A 17,350-nucleotide genomic window follows, 5' to 3' on the forward strand; every position below is an offset into this window, starting at 1 on the left:
GCGGGGTTAAACATGTTTGTGAGATCTCAACCCTCCCCCTATACCTCTAGCCAATTCAGAAAAGTAAACGCATAACAATACGCACATTAAAATTCAGTTCAAAAGAAGTCCGAGTCCGATGTCAGAAGATGTAACCAAAGAAAATAAACAAAATGACAATAATACATAAATAAAATCAGACTACTAGCAGTTAACTGACAAGCCAGCTCTGGACTTCAATCAAACTGATTGAAAAATTATGTCTTCATCATATGAATATCAGACACAATCCTCCCAGTATCATACCATCATAACATATATGAGAAGAGCATAACCTGTGTCATGCCAACAACTGGTTTAATAATAATAAATGTGTTTAGTTCCGATGCAAAGACCCTATAAGTGAATCAATATTAACGCCAAAATATGCAATCTTTAATGACCTGACAACAGTATCGTAACTATATCCCTTCTTAATAAGTCTATTTAAAGGTTTTGTTAGCTTCTGAGGTGAATACTGACATTTTTGTGCTTTATAAAGAATATTTCCATAAAATATTGGATGTGAAATACCTGTATAGAAACCTTGCATCAATTCAGTACAAAGCCTGGTATAAGACTTGATTACAGAATCTATTAGACACTCTAATGGCAGTTTAGCCATTCAATCTGGTTGACTAATTTGCAAAATCAAACTTTTTGTATAAATTGTTTATTTGCACTTGTTGTGAATATGAATGGAATATTCGCCTCTTGATGTTAAGTAAGCAACAATTGATCAGTAAAATGAAATTGCTCAAGTACCAGGTCAACTGAAACAATCAAAGCGCTGTAATCGCTGAGGGCAGTTAACCAAAAACCTGGCAAACGCAATTATGTGCAGTGGCGGATCCAGAAATTTTCATAAGTGGGGGCCCATTGCCTGCCTAACAGGGGACCTGCTCCAGTCATGCTTCAGTGATTCCCTATATAATCAACCAAATTTTTTCTCAAAAATGGAAAGGGGGGGCCACTGAAAAACCCTCTAAATCCGCCTTTGATGTGGCATTAAACATTCATATATTGTACATTTATGTTTATCTAATGAATTAATTATTAAGGCAAATAATTTATATGTTATCAAGGTTTCAATAGCAATGAATATATAAATGTATATTTTTTATGGTGAGTCTGCAGTGGTACAAGTTCACAATGATTGTAGTTGTTCTAGTTGGTAGTTAACGTTGGTTTTAGTTGACTGTTAGTAGTACTTGTTGACTTAGTACGAACATGTAATAGTATGAATGGACTGGTTTCCCTGTAAAGAAAACTGAGTATGTGTTCTATAGTACAATAGTTATGCGACACAAATCAGACAAATGTTCACTACTACAAGGATCAAAGGTGAGGTCTGACTGACCTGGCCATAGTAAATATAAATGATTTGTTATATTGTCCCATACATGAATATATATGGTTTAGGGGTGGGGATCTCGACGATTTTCAAGTTCTCAAACAGGAAGGGGTAGGGTGACCCCAGGGACTTCCCCTATATTTCATTTGATTTGTTATATTGTTCCATACATGAATATATATGGTTTAGGGGTGGGGATCTCGAGGGTTTTCAAGTTCTCAAACTGGAAGGGATAGGATGACCCCAGGGACTTCCCCTATATTTCATTTGATTTGTTATATTGTCCCATACATGAATATATATGGTTTAGGGGTGGGGATCTCATCGGTTTCCAAGTTCTCAAACAGGAGGGGGTAGGGGGACTCCCCCTATATTTCATTTAATTAGTTATATTGACCCATACATGAATATATATTGTTTAGGGGTGGGGATCTCGACCGTTTCGTAAGTTCCCAAACAGGAGGGGGTGGGTCACCCCATGGACTCCCCTTATATTTCATTTGATTAGTTATATATAGTCCCATACATGAATGTATATGGTTGAGAGGTCATCCGTTTCAAAGTAATATCAAACAGGAGGGGGTAGAGTGGCCCAAAGGACGTCACCTATATATCATATGATTTGCCTACATTCAGGTAGTTATTTGTGAAAATAAAGTAAGAATCTTCCAGCTACTTTAACCAGGAACATATATATGTTAGATATACTGTTTCCAGCTTTAACTGATCCTTCAAAATTGAGAAAAAAAAAATACCCCTTCAAAATTGCAGTAATATGTTTACACTTTAAAAGCATCTTAAAATAGATATAGGAAGATGTGGTGTGAGTGCCAATGAGACAACTCTCCATACAAATAACAATTTAAAAAGTAAACCATTATAGGTTAAAGTACGGCCTTCAACACGGAGCCTTGGCTCACACCGAACAACAAGCTATAAAGGGCCCCAAAATTACTAGTGTAAAACCATTCAAACGTGAAAACCAACGGTCTAATCTATATAAACAAAACGAGAAACGAGAAACACATATATATTACATAAACAAACGACAACTACTGTACATCAGATTCCTGACTTAGGACAGGTGCAAACATTTACATGCATTATCAACATTCATCACTGATAAAGAAAATTTAAACTGTGACCAGGAACATATATGTTGTTAAATATATACTGTTCCCAGTTGTCACATTGTATTGGACTTTGACATTAAAATTTGTCAAAAGTAATTTTGAGTTTCTGTTTAAAATATTTTCTGCTTTTTCTTTCTTTTACATATATCTTTTGGTTTTCAATTCTAGTGTTTATATTCATTTACCATGCATAGATGTATTTTGTCACCTGCCTGGATTCGCCAAAAACCCGGAATTACCCTTATCCGCTTCCGGAATCGGATACAAAATTGTAATTGTCTTTTCACGGCAGCCATTGTCATTGTGTTCCAATGTTGTTTTTGTCAGTCAGATACGATTTTACTCGTATTAACACATTTTTTGTCGGCGATTTTCTGTATATAGCTAGCGATTGAACAAAATTGACATCGCTGTCATGAATAATAATGATTAAAATAAGTTTTGAGATCGTTGATTTGGAGACTTTGGCGAAAAGGTTTGCAAAGCTATTTTTTATTTTCTTTCAAGTGGAACTGAGACTACTGTAAGTATAACTGTGATATAGTTGTCTCAGAGTGGAAGGCCTGTCGGGCGAGGCTTGTAACCAATTCAAAAGTGGAAGGTAGCGGACCTCGGACCACCGCTAATTTGAACCCCTGCCTCCAAATTGAAAAGATACGAATTTCGTCTTCTAATTTGAAATTGCCGCCAACAGCATGAACAGTTGAACTTATTATATAATAGACTACTGACGTAGTTGTACTACGTATTGACGACAAACAATATTCCTACGACTTTTGCCTTTTGGGAAATCTTAACTACTTGTCTTAAAAGATTTTCGGCGACTAAATATTTCGTACAATTATTTTTTGACATCTTAGCCAAAAGCACAGGCGATAATAAACTACATTAGAATTCCTAATGAGCACTACTTCCTATGTGCAACTCCAAAACTTTTGGGAAAATCGACGATCATTTAACGTTTTTATGGTAATATTTTTTATATTCTAGAATAAAAAGTATTAAAAAAGTGTTCAATTAGTTATATATAACATAGTAGCCAGCTAGATAATAACAATGGCAAGTATTTCAGCATTTTTTGGGTAGACCACAAATCTAGGGTGCTCGCATAATGCAGATTAACTGCATAAAAATCAGAAATAATCTTTTCCTGCATATTACACATTTACAACCAAAAAATCCTCGTATTATCCCCTAGCATTTCTAAGAGTAGGTGAAACTTTTTTTTATTACTGTCTCAGGTCTGGTGTTCAGTTAAAAGAGTGTCATTTCTGAATAAAACTCACATATTTTTTTTTTCTAATAAAATCTGAGAGTTGTAATTAGGTCATAATAAGGTAATGTAGAACAAAACTATCACAGCAAAAACAATGAGAAAAGATCTCAATGACGCCCAGGGTACTGTAAACTATAAAACACCTATTTAAAGATTATGCATAATGAACTGAAATAGAAATGGTGTCTAAGAAAAGTGCTCCCTACCTTTCTGCCGTGTCAGCATCTGCTGGCTGTGTTATTCCTGAGTTAGGGGGAGGTAACTCAATAGATGCTAGAGTAGCTTCCATGGCTGCCTGGATGGCAGATGATGGTTTTGATGGTTGGTTTGGTGCAGTTGTTGATTTTGATGATGAATCTGTTGATGTGGTATCATGGCCTGTATTTCTATCAAAAATATAATAACACTGAATTCTTCTCATTTTCAATAAAAAAAAATTTAGCTTTTTAATCTTATGTATTTTTAAGGCTATTATTTTTTTTCTTTACAAAATACTGTTTCATTTAAATTCAATTGATAAATTCAGCTTCAATGGTACAAAACATAACAAAAATCAATAATATGCATGTAATTCAGAGTTCAATTCTAACTTTTTAGTAATTTGCATGTAATTTCATAGGTCTATGCTGATAAATGAGAAATTTGCATGTAATTTCAGAGGTCAATGCTATTTAATGAGTAATATATTTGTAGTTTTAGAGGTAAATGCTGTTTAAAGAGTAAAATACATTTGTATTTGTAATCTCAGAGGTTAATGCTGTTTAATGGTAATATATTTGTTTATAGATCAATGCTGTTTAACCCGTCATATGCATGTCAATTTTTGCAACATTTCACATCAAATTGGGTTTCAGTATTTCGACTAAGTTGAGGCGAGACAAAGAACTTCAAATCGGTGGAAGTTAATTCAAAAAACGGTATCGACAGCAGTTGCAACATATACATTAACTTTGAGACTCACCTTAACTTCCAAAATAACTCTGTTAACCTAAATCCTTACCACACATCCTTGAAATACTAGAAATATCAGAAGAATATTTCTGTAATCACACTCTGATTTATAATGCTTGTTCAATAACAATATTTTTTAATTTTATCTATAACTTTATTTGTTTTTGTTTATGTGTCATGTGTCTTCTTTGTAAGTATTCTAATAATAGTTGAAAATATCACTTGACTTTGTTAATAAATAAACTGAAATTAAAATAATCTAAATATTTTTTAAATAAATACTCACTTGTCTTGTTTGCTCATAGCTAAAAAATAAATAATAATGTCAGTATAACTCATAAAGAACATTAAAGAACCTTAGTGAGCACGCTCACATACCCCACGTCCCCACATTGTCATTGGAGAAATTAAATAAGTATAAGAAAAAATATTGAATAATAATTTCCTGTCAATATACATAGTATGTCCTTATTATCTACAAAGTTTCATGAAATTCTGTTGTGTGTTTTCAGAGGAGTTGCGATGACAAACTGTTGCAGAAGTACATTGAAGCAAATAAGTTCAAAGGGGCATAACTCCTAGAAAAAAATTGAACCGTAATTTCCCGTTGATATGCACAACTACATAGTATGTCCTTATTATCTACAAAGTTTCTTGAAATTCTGTTGTGTGGTTTGAGAGGAGTTGCGATGACAAACTGTTGCAGTAGTACATTAAAGTAAATAAGTTCAAAGGGGCGTAACTCCTAGATAAAAAATTGAATCGCAATTTCCCGTCGATATGCACAACTGCATAGTATGTCCTTATTATCTGAAAAGGTTTCGTGAAATTCTGTTGTGTGGTTTGAGAGGAGTTGCGATGACAAACTGTTGCAGTAATACATTAAAGTAAATAAGTTCAAAGGGGCGTAGCTCCTAGAAAAAAAATTGTATCGCAATTTCCCGTCGATATGCACAACTACATAGTATGTCCTTATTATCTGAAAAGGTTTCGTGAAATTCTGTTGTGTGGTTTGAGAGGAGTTGCGATGACAAACTGTTGCAGTAATACATTAAAGTAAATAAGTTCAAAGGGGCGTAACTCCTAGAAAAAAAATGGAATCGCAATTTCCCGTCGATATGCACAACTACATAGTATGTCCTTATTATCTGAAAAGGTTTCGTGAAATTCTGTTGTGTGGTTTGAGAGGAGTTGCGATGACAAGAAACAGGACTGACGGACGGACTGACGGACGGACGACTGACTGACGGACGGACGGGTCAAAAACATTATACCCTCCACAACTTCGTTGCGTGGGGTATAATAAACAATTTGAATTGGGGAAAAGCTTTATAACAATGGTATGATAATTAAAAGAACAGAATTCAAATGTTCCTTGATGTTCTACATATTTTATCTTCCAAGGACAAATGAAGGACAATGACTCCAATTTATATTTTTGATTTTTTTCAAATTATTCATAAATATCCCACAAGAAATGTTATATATGGTCACTTACAATGTAATTTTAATACCATATAATTTCCATTTAGGAACTAAACTCATTAAAAAATTGGTGGTCAGTACAAATTATCATATTGGTCCAAGACCTAGTTAATATAAATTCCATACAATACTAGCAAAACTGTAGGGATGAAGATGCTAACAATGATTTGCAATTTTTCAAATAAATTACGTTTCAAAGGGGCATAATTTCTATAAATAAGTGAATGGTACCAATTTTAGACTTATCTTAGATACTGGTGATATAAACGTTTGATAAGATTACATTCATATCAAACTGCTGATTCTTTTGTGCAAGTATATAAATCTATGAATGAGTGGACAAATCACTGTACATAAGGCCAAGAAAGTTACTTTCACAGAAATTTTAAATTGTACCTCAAATTAGTGTGTTTTACCTTCTAATTCTTCCAATTCTTTTGGTTTAGTCCATCTGGATTCTTTTGTTTCTGTATTGTGGTAATATACTTTTCCTGTATCAGATTTATATACCTTCCACGGACACTGTGATAGCTTGAGCTGAAAAGTACATAGAGTCATATGAAGAGTTAACTGATATTTTATCCTAGTCCTTACTGTTGGGCATCACTTATAATTAATTTGCCATGTTTACTTTATAAACCGCTTAGTGAAATAATAATTTATTTCTTCAAATAAAAAGTCAGAAAACATTTTACTGATTAATAAGGAGTTGAATGTACCTATATTAAGTTATACCAACACTAAAACCTTGTCTTTCATTTTTCACAGAAAGCACAAACAATGAGTTACAAAATATTGGACAGCATTTATAAAGACATGCTTTTGTTTAATTTAATTTCAAGTTTTTTAAAGTCTACTATTAATCATACCTCTGCCTTTGTTTTAAGATCGTCTGGTTTCTCCCAGCTGGAATGTTTTGTCACAGAGTTATAATAGTAAGTCCTGCCATCTGGTGCCTTGTGTTCTGACCACACACTTTTCTAAATTTAAAAGCACATCAACATGTTATTAACAAGCCAACATTTGCATTCTTTTGGTCTGATATAAAAATAGCGTTATTAACAAAAAGATGATTAGTCACTAAACTTCAATTCCAAAGTATTCAGACCAAATTAATTTCACCAAATATCAGTTGTTCTTTTCACAAAACATCTTTATGACTATAAATTGATATTGTAAGTTACATTAAAATGTTTATTAACTATTTTTCTCATAAAACTTTTGGAGACAAAATTTGAAAAGTGATGTTTCTGAAATAAAAAATAAATAAAAAGCACTTCACAACTGTACTAAAACTTTCACAGAATTTGAATATAAATACAATCATGATAAGTATAGCAGGGATAAATTTAGTTTACCTTTTCCTGTTTGCCGTCACCAGACAAAGGAGAATTAGATGCTGAACCTGTCTGTGCTACAGCTGCCACGGCGGGATTTACTCCTGCAAGTAAAAAACACCAAAAACCAGATGATAAACATATTAAAAACTCCATTTCATGTAGAATATGTTTATTGCGTCCTCACAGGGTGTTAACCATGTTAACTCCTGTCACAATTTGTAAAGTCAATAAGCAACTAATTTTCATGGACACCATTTTGTGTTTTGCCTTTCCTAGTCCTGTGAAAGTTTGTCATTCTCAAACTTTTTCTTGATGTAGTTGAATATAGAAAGATCTAAGCTTTACATATTCAGGATGATTAATATATAGTTATTGTTAACAATTGAATGCTTCTTATTGTAACTTCATTGGGTTGTAAAAGCGTTGACCGAAGTACATTTTGTATGAAGAGCAGAAGCGCTTCATTCTAAAAATGTGTGCACGGTCAATGCTTTTACAACCCTATGAAGTTACAAAAAGAAGCATTCAATACTTATAATTACATTTTTGGAAAATGACGCAGTCATTGTTCCATAACTGCCGACCTGAACTTCATTACATTGCTCTGCCTACCGCGCTTGGTTTCGTATTTCCTATTTTCCAAACAAACTGGAACCTGCTTGTGTTATCATTATGCATCATTGTGTAGTATTAAACCAGCCAGGACCCAGTTTACACTGGTTTTTGCTTGTATTCCACTACACTCGAACAAAGTGTTGTAGTTTGACGGGAACCAGTTTTAGAATTTGTAAACTACAAAACGTAATCGGTTATTGTTCATTCCGTTTTGGTGTTTCATACCGACTTATATGGTTTGAATAAGCTTAAGACCATTTAAAAATTAATGTGATAGGTATATTAAAGATTGTTTTACAAAAGGATTGAACTGTTTTACTTTCAAAGTCGTACTATAGGGATATCTGTCATATACGGATTTCCACTCTCACCGGTTAATTTCTTCTTTTACACGTGCTTTGGAAACTTCCTGTTTAATCGCAAGTTTTAAAATTGTTTTTGAGTGAATTAAACTTATTTTAACAATCATGAAGCGTTCCAGAATCATTTTAAAGCAGTTTCTTCTTCTCTTTGATGATGGAAAATAGGTTTTCTCAAGAAAATACCGCAAACGATTGCAGAGGAATTGAAACGTACAAGTCAAGTCGGCACCTGGTTAAATTGGCATCTAGTCAAATCGGCACCTATTCGACGTCAATTCGGCATCCAATAATATTTGATATAATATTTTCTATTCAATTAATTAATTACTGTTACCAAGTACATAGTGAATATGTTGTTGTGTATTTCTGTAAACCACGAAACGAAAGTGAATATGTAGTGTATAAAGGTAAACAACGAAGCCCTTACCAAAGCTGTTGTTTTAACAATTAGACAATTTGTGTAATTGTAAAAACAAGTCAATTATTAAAATAAAATGGAAAACTATGAGTCCCTTTCAATAAATCAAACTTTCATGCCAAATAATTAGCAAATTTAAGGTGTTTGTTTTTCAGTAAAGTTTAAACAGCATTAAACCAACAATCCTGTAAAATGCTCAACTGGTTAAAATAATGCAGAAAAATACACAATATCTCATGTATTAGTCCAAATAATTATGACGTCTGGCAAGGCTATTTTATTATTTTTCTGGGACGCCTTCCTACGACGTTCAGGTGCCAATTTAACTAGGTGCCAGTTTGACTAGAATTCTTTGACAAATGTTTGAAACTATCTGAGTTTCATTAGACCTTTGATAGCAGTAACAAAAAGATTATTTACTTAATATTTTGTGGGAGAAGGGGGTTCAGACTGTGTGGCATCAGGTCTGTTTGTGCCCAATACATTTTCGCACCCTACACGTTCGCACATTCACACTCTACTCATTCACGCCCAATTTTAATTCAAATTCAAGTTGAATAATTGGAAAATTATGGTTGTTGTTTTAAATTGCTTTGGTGTAAATACTGAATGTATTTATAGCTTGGTATGAGTAAAACATTGAAGATTTTAAAGGAAAAAACACAAAAGATAATTGTTTTTAACAGCTTGGTCCCATTGATCTGAAACAACGAAACAATAAAACATAGAAACCAAAATATAGCAATCCACTAATATAACCAAAACATGATAAAATTTATTCAACACGCAGAAACAAACATAGTCAGAATCTCACTTCATTTTGAAACAAGTCAATGAAACAAGTTATAGCAATACACTAACCAAAACATGATTAAGAGTTATTCAACACAAAATAAAACGTTGACAAAATACCACTTTATTTAGAAAGGATTATTATTATTTTTAGCAATACCTTATCCAAAACATAATTAAGATTTATTCAACACAAAAAAAAAATTGCTGTCTCACTTTATTTTGAGACAATGACAACAATTATACTTATGAGGCCCCTCATGGGGGGGTCCTAGTAATCACATAATCACCATTTTTTTGCCAATATAATCACATAATCATTAAATATTTGCTTATCTTTAATAATCAAATAATCATAAACTAAAAATACAGTCCTAGGTAATCAAATAATCATGAAATATTTGGCTTAATAATCAAATAATCATTAAAAAAACGGCCAAGTAATCACATAATCAAAAACCCCATGAGGGCCCTCACTTATAAGAAAACACTTGCTTACATAGTTATTAAACACAAAACCAATTAAGATTGGGTGTGAACATGTAGGGTGTGAAAGTGAGAGGGGTGAAAATGAGTGGGCGCAAACGTGAATGGAAGCGAACAGACTCAGATTCAGACTATGTACCAGTGAGAAATATACAAGCCTTTCTACGGTATTTATTTGTACAATTCAGCTAGTCTTGACCTATTCATTTGTCTTAAAAAACCAGCCAGTTGTCACCTTCACTTCACGCACACACACATATACGAATATCAATTATATGCTTACGATACATGTTGCATTGTTAAACTAATTACGGTATGTGAAAATCAAGACTTGCATAAAAACTATCCCAATATTAGAGACAGTGGCGTCATTTTTCTTCAGAGCTTTCAGCTCTTTGATTTAGCTAGGTCATGAAAACATGATTTTTATCAAGATTTATTTAATTCACCTGTGCACTTTATTGTGGGACATCGTGTCATCATGAATGATAAGTTTTATTGTGTAATGCAATTGACTAAGGAATAATGTGAGTTGCGCTGTTAGCCAATCAGAATAACGTATTATAATGAAACAAACATCTAATGTAATTATTTGTACTTGAAAAAAGTTCCAGAAAAAAAATCGCTTATATATAATCACGAATCAGTTGTTTGTTTACATTATTTACTTTTGCATACATATGACATGTTTATGTGTTATAAATTAATCATCACACCGACATATGAAAAATAACATCAAAATATATTGTTACATGAAATGACATTTACAGTACCAATTTTACTACATCAGCTGCCATTTAGACATTTATTGTCTTTTTAGTGATGCTGCAAGACATTCTATTGGAAAATCCAAAACCTACAACAACGTTAAAGAGCTAATCAAACCAAAAAGGACTGACTAGAAATCAGAGATTTTTATGAGAGAGATAAATTTAAAATAAAAGAGATTGGGAAATTTGACTACAGTACTTTTTAAAGAAAATGATAATATAAACAATACCTGCTGGAGGAAACATAGGTGGCATGCCTGGTGGCATCCCTCCAGGTGGAAATCCTCCTGGTGGCATTCCACCTGGTGGCATTCCTCCAGGTGGAACTGGGAAACCTAAGATAAAACAAAAATAATGTTTTAAAATTAAATCTATAGGGTAGTATGTAGTCTTATTGTTTGTTTTTTATATCTTTAAATGTTTTATTTTAACAATTGTGTTTGCTTCTTCTATAATGCTACAGTTATTCATAAGGTGTAATGTATCAAATCTATAATAACAAATTCTGTATCTAATGTTTTGGAGAAGTATTTTATCTTTGTGTAGATAAAGGTTGTGCAATTTTTTGAGACAAAGCATTTATTGTGTATTATAACTAATGTGTAACTCTATAATTAACACATGACGTACAAGTAATACAATGTAATAGTGTGTTGATATTGAGATAACACTAGTATGTTACAAATTCGAATAGGGAAATGATTTAAAGGCATTGTTTCACAGAAGCCTTTTTTCAGTGACAAATGTTTTTGACACAAATTCTTCATTTTTTCAAATTCTGCACATACACATGATACACTACATACATGATATAGTTTGAAGAAGAGACTTTTTCAATCTCATTTCAAATTTTTGACGGAACAAAAAAGGAAGAAAAGGTTAAAGCAAGGAAGACGATGACAGTTCATGCAGTACATAATTTATAGTAATGGACATCCTAAACAGCATGATAACTAATTACTTAGTACACTACCTGTTAGGATGATAACTAATTACTTAGTACACTACCTGTTGGTGGCATGACAGGTGGCATTATTGGAGGGGCATTCATATCAGGCCCTCCTGGTCCCATTGGTGACATAAATCTTGGTGGTCCTCCAGGCATGCCAGGTGGCATCTAACAATTAAAATACATAACATTTACTTGTTAATAATATATAAACAAAACAGTCAATTGTAAGAGCTGTAAAACAAATACCTCACAAATGTGTTCTACAGCCAGTTACCTGTAAATGTACTTATTTAAAAATAAGTTGAATACAAAAAATATGTGCATGTTTTTTTTTCCAAAAAAGGCAAGTAAAATGAGTTACAAACAACTTGACACAAAAGCCAGTGTTGAGAAAAGCTACTGGCTATTGATTTAATTTAAGAGAATTCAAGCCACCCGTAAAACATCAAATTACATTTTACCAATCCATTGCCAATTTCTTTATTTTGGGTTCTATTGTAATATAAATTTAGGAATCAAATCAACATTTAGCCTTAACATGCTTACAGCATAAAAAGTATGGAATATGATGCTATATGATACATGTATATCATTTGACTTTTGTTATTTTTATGTTGACAAAACACTTTATAACCATGATAACAGTGGACCCAAACACACCCGAGCGTTAAAGGTGAACTGATATGCTGTTGATTAGATTATTAATTTACATATCTCCTGGATTTTGTTCTTTCTTGTTGACAGTCGACAGACATGACAGAGATGCTAACTTATTTTTAAATAGATAACATTTTGTATCTTTCTAAGGACCTTTTTAAATGTTATCCTTATTTTTTTTTTAAGCATTTGTTTTGTCCCATTCTAACCAAAACTTACCTGTTTTATATACTAGACATGCTCGAGTTCCACATAATTGTATTTGAATGATTGTTAAATAGTAACTAAAACTAAATGACACTTTGATGTTAATTATATATACAATGTATAATGTTAATGGAGTTAAAACAAGTCACTTGTGAGTCTAAACACATTGCAACTAAGAGGTAGTTTTGTATTTCTTGAACTGCAGGAACAATAAAAAAATTGTCTCACAAACCTAATGTCCTATGGCTGTTTAAATATAATGGAGTAATGTCATATACAATACATAAAAAATCCAATTTTTCATAGTTTAAGTTCTTACCCCAAAAGGTGACCTTGTAGCTGGATTTGGTGGTCCTGTTGGATAATCAGGTGGTTGCTATAATCAAATTATTCAAATACATGTTTTATTAAGTTTGGTGCAGTGACTACTTATTACAATTTTCTAAACTTTGCATACATGTAAAAAAAAATCAATGCAGTTAAAAGGTGTTTAACATTAAAACCACCAGTAAAATTTTTAAAAAGAAAAATTTATAAAAATAGAAACAGAAAATTAAAAAAATATGAAAAATGCATATTCATAATATTCTACAACCATGACAGAAAGAACAAAGACAAAGGTTACTGTCAGTATAAGAAGTTGAATGTAAACTCTGAAGGCAAGTTTTAAATTAATAAGGTGTTTCAAATTATTCATACATCATACTTCAGTGTCCTGCCTAGAAAATTATTCATGCATGGTCATGATGGTGGATCCATGGTGAATTTAAGGTCATAATTATTTTATTTGGACTATACTCAGAGTAGTTTTTGAGGTGTACATATAAGAGGCAGTGTTCCAGCTAGGATTTCAAAAGGGCAGGGTGCCAATCCTGAAAAAGGGCATGTTTTAATAAAGATATTAATCAAACATTGTGTTTATTCGTTAAAATCACTGGTTGTACAAGAACAACATCATAAGCCCATATAGAACTCTATCTTTTTACTTTTTAGGCTGAAAAACTTGTCAAGCAGCTTGTCACACAAGTTTTTAGATCATTGCTTGGCACAGTTGAGCTTTATATATGCAGTATTTTTTGAAAGGTGACCAGCTTCATTCTGTTTCTATGGTCTGACAAACTTTACCAGTTTCCCCTTTCTACCTCTGCTGTGCTTAATGGCAATACAGCACAAAACAGCTGTGCTCAGTAAATGCACAATGTTAGGATATAGCAACAGTGAAAATTTGTATTAAAAATAAAGAATACAGAAAAAGATGACCAAGGCACCCTACCAACACTGCTACTAAGACCCTCTTTAACTTTTCCCATAACTCAAAATACCCAAACATATATATAGTGTTAAGCAAGAAGTATGAAGACATTATATTTTAGAATATTTTAAGTGGGTTACTCAATGCTAGAAAAAAATATAGATTGAGTTATCTTTCTTTATTCAGGTGTGCTCCTTTTTTGGAGGATTATAAACAGAACGTAGAAGATGTAAATATGATCAACAAAATGGCAGCTGATTTTGTTATTTTCGTATCAAAAATGAGGGCAGTCAATGACAAATACGTCTGAATTTGCTATTTATTTCACAGAAAACAAGTAAAACGATGTTTCCACAAGTTGTTAATGGTTTTCAACTTTCTGTCATTAAGTTTTCTCTATGAAACTATGGTAAACATTGCAAACAGTACCCAAGTTGTCGTATGCACATTTCTTCAAATATAGTTGCCGACTGAACGATTCTATTTAAATGAATTGATACTGATGATCATTAATGACCCATCTGATAAACGGATTACCTATAACAACAGATTAGGACACCAGTTGTCAACCGTCGATTAGCTTGGGGTTGAAAACAAAGTCATACACTTTTCACCAGGTAAAATTTAGTAATTAGCGGATCACATATATATATCAATACAAACAAAAGAATATACAGTTGATCTTCAAAAAAAGGCAGGGCGACTGGAAACTGTAAAAAGGGCACAGGGCGGCACTCAGAAAAGGGTGGGCGCCATGCCCTCTGAAAACGGCCTAACCGGAACACTGAGAGGATAGTAATGACCTTTAACGTCAGGCGTAAAACAGTCATTTTCAGCTACCGTTAGCGTCAAACTGGTAAAATTTTTACCGTGTTTCGTTGAAATATCCTCATCATGATTCTTCAGAGGTCTCAAATAATATTAAATTATATATTCTTAAATTTTCAGAAAAAATTGACATCTACAGAATAATCTGGATGATAATAGGACTCAGATTGTGTAATCATGACATGACTAGCAGACTCACAGGTTTGTGAGACAGTGATACCAGGGTGCATCAAATTATACAGGAAAGTAGCTGAACTTGTGTAACAGGTCAGGAATAACCACCAATTGATGGATTATACCTCTATTGATGTATAAACAATCAATTGACATATATAATGGTATAGACCAACTGGTGTATAATTCTTTGTTTTTCAAAATAAATTATTCCACCAAAATGGAGCATGGTTTTCTTAAAAACATATTATGGTATGAAAACTTGTCAAACATTCTTAGTTTAGTATAGTGACATAACATATTGCATTTAATCAATAATTGTATTTGCAGTTATAATTACTTTTATTGTTATCTTGTCAATTCTTGATTGGCAAATTTACCTGTAATCACCTGTCAATGGACATCAATACTGTCTGCAGTCATGTGATCATGAGTAGAACTCCACAGGTGAATGAAGCTCTTTATTAATACTTGACTTTCATTATTAAAAGTCAATCATGGTCAAAAGTACAAATGTTTCAACAAAAGAATTGTTGTTTACATGCATTCTTTAATAGTTATCCCACAAGGACACGGTGTGTCAGTGTAAGATCACCCCAATGGCCGGCATGCATAACAAAGAAACTCAAACTACGGTGATCTGGTAGGGGTGATCCATCTCAGATCACCCCTGTAAGAACAAAGGAGCTGGGATGTAACAAGAGTTACATCCCAGCTCCTTTGTTCTAACAGCTGGATCACCCATACCAATGGAATGACATGAGCCAGTCCTTCTCCCATTTTGCTGCTGATGTGAGGTCTTCATGCAGTTTTTGTGTGTCTTCTTTGTTTCGTATTGTTTTATAAATTATACTATCATCTGCAAATAATCTGAGGGTGCTGTGTTTGATGTATTCATTAAAGTCATTTATATATACAATGACCAGGATCAAACCCAAAACTGTACCTTGGGGAACACCAGATGTTACGTTAATTTTGTTTGACTGGACGCCATCAATGATGACTGTTTGTGTGCGGGATTTGAGAAAATCTTCTATCCATTTTAGAGTGTTGTGATCAATGCCATAATGTTTCAGTTTGTAGAGGTCTTCTGTGAGGAACTTTGTCGAAGGCTTTGGCAAAGTCCATCACAATTATGGCAGTTTGGATGTTATTGTTGTATCTTTTGCTAGTTGAAGTTCTTGGATGAATGATACCTGAATGAAATTATGATATTCCTGACCTGTTTAATGATTGAATGCAGGATATTTAACTTATCATACGGGTGATAGTAAAGGAATTCGCTATAGTTTTTGTTTGATAACGAAACCAGTTTTCTTTTAAAACTAAAGACATACGAATTATTAATGATTGGAATAACCTACCAGTCGAAGTTATTTCATCAAAAACTGTGGAAGCCTTTAAAATTAGTATAGACCGTCATTGGGAGTCAGTCATGTATCAGTTAAGAAATTGATGAGGACACAAATAGTTTTCTATATAACTTTTTAATTGTGTGAAATATTGCGGGTTGCACTAATGACAGGACGACTGCCCGGATAGTGACAGGACGGTTGACCCGACGACATATAAATAGTCATAACTTTTTTGTTATTCAGTAGATTTGTTTAATATTTGTAGACCTTAAAGATATTAAAATATATTTTAGGAAAATCAAACAAAATAAGTGAAAAAAATATTTATAAGCAAATAAAGTTGACTGGACGGTATTCACAATCGCCGTTAAACGCTATACATATATTCAACTGGTCGGCAACAAGTGTTAATATCTCTTTTGTTTTACAATATTTGTCAACAAAATTCCGGAATTTGTGAGAATAATAAATATTAGATACGAAAATATAAATTTATAGTAAAAAAAAAATATTAGATACGAAAATATAAATTTATAGTAAAAAAAAAAGTTTTTCTGCTAAAAAAGTTGACCGGACGGTATTTACATTGGCCGATATATGCTTTAAATATATTGAAATGATCAACACAAATGTTAATATCTCTTTTGTTTTACAATATTCGTCCATGAAATTCTGGAATCTATGAGATTTATAAATATTTTATACGAAAATATAAACTTTTAAGATAAACAAAAATGTTTTTCTGCCAAAACAATTAACCGGACGGTGTTGTGTGTGACATTCGCCGATGTACACGTTGATTATACATGTATGTTAATAAAAAAAATTAAGGATTAACATTATTTAAGCAGCTGATTAAAGTCATGAAACTTAATTGAGAAATCTGCGACATCAATAAATATATGATATGTAAATATAAACTTTC

General features: G+C 32.6%; 2 protein-coding genes across 7 annotated transcripts in view; one reads left to right on the plus strand and one right to left on the minus strand.

Moving 5' to 3' along the window:
- LOC143065210 (pre-mRNA-processing factor 40 homolog B-like) overlaps window positions 1-17,350 on the minus strand; it is a 53,001-nt gene that overhangs the window by 34,719 nt on the left and 932 nt on the right. For 4 of the 6 annotated variants that reach the window (XM_076238638.1, XM_076238633.1, XM_076238637.1 and 1 more), the window contains exons 2-9: window positions 13,136-13,192; window positions 12,009-12,117; window positions 11,231-11,335; window positions 7,576-7,658; window positions 7,087-7,197; window positions 6,634-6,754; window positions 5,019-5,037; window positions 3,988-4,167 (exon numbers count right to left, since the gene is read on the minus strand). In XM_076238638.1, the coding sequence (XP_076094753.1) occupies window positions 3,988-4,167; window positions 5,019-5,037; window positions 6,634-6,754; window positions 7,087-7,197; window positions 7,576-7,658; window positions 11,231-11,335; window positions 12,009-12,117; window positions 13,136-13,192 (785 nt within the window). Of the gene's footprint in view, window positions 1-3,987; window positions 4,168-5,018; window positions 5,038-6,633; window positions 6,755-7,086; window positions 7,198-7,575; window positions 7,659-11,230; window positions 11,336-12,008; window positions 12,118-13,135; window positions 13,193-15,450; window positions 15,476-16,016; window positions 16,243-17,350 lie in introns of those variants that run through there. The other 2 variants (XM_076238635.1, XM_076238636.1) reach the window with 2 other exon arrangements.
- Window positions 14,350-17,350, plus strand: part of LOC143065211 (uncharacterized) — a 48,291-nt gene continuing 45,290 nt past the window's right edge. Inside the window, exons 1-2 of the mRNA XM_076238639.1 lie at window positions 14,350-14,685; window positions 15,017-15,163. The gene's annotated coding sequence lies outside the window, so the exon portion shown is untranslated. The remainder of the gene's footprint in view (window positions 14,686-15,016; window positions 15,164-17,350) is intronic.

Source organism: Mytilus galloprovincialis, chromosome 2 (assembly GCF_965363235.1).
Source record: "Mytilus galloprovincialis chromosome 2, xbMytGall1.hap1.1, whole genome shotgun sequence".
NCBI lineage: Eukaryota > Metazoa > Mollusca > Bivalvia > Mytilida > Mytilidae > Mytilus > Mytilus galloprovincialis.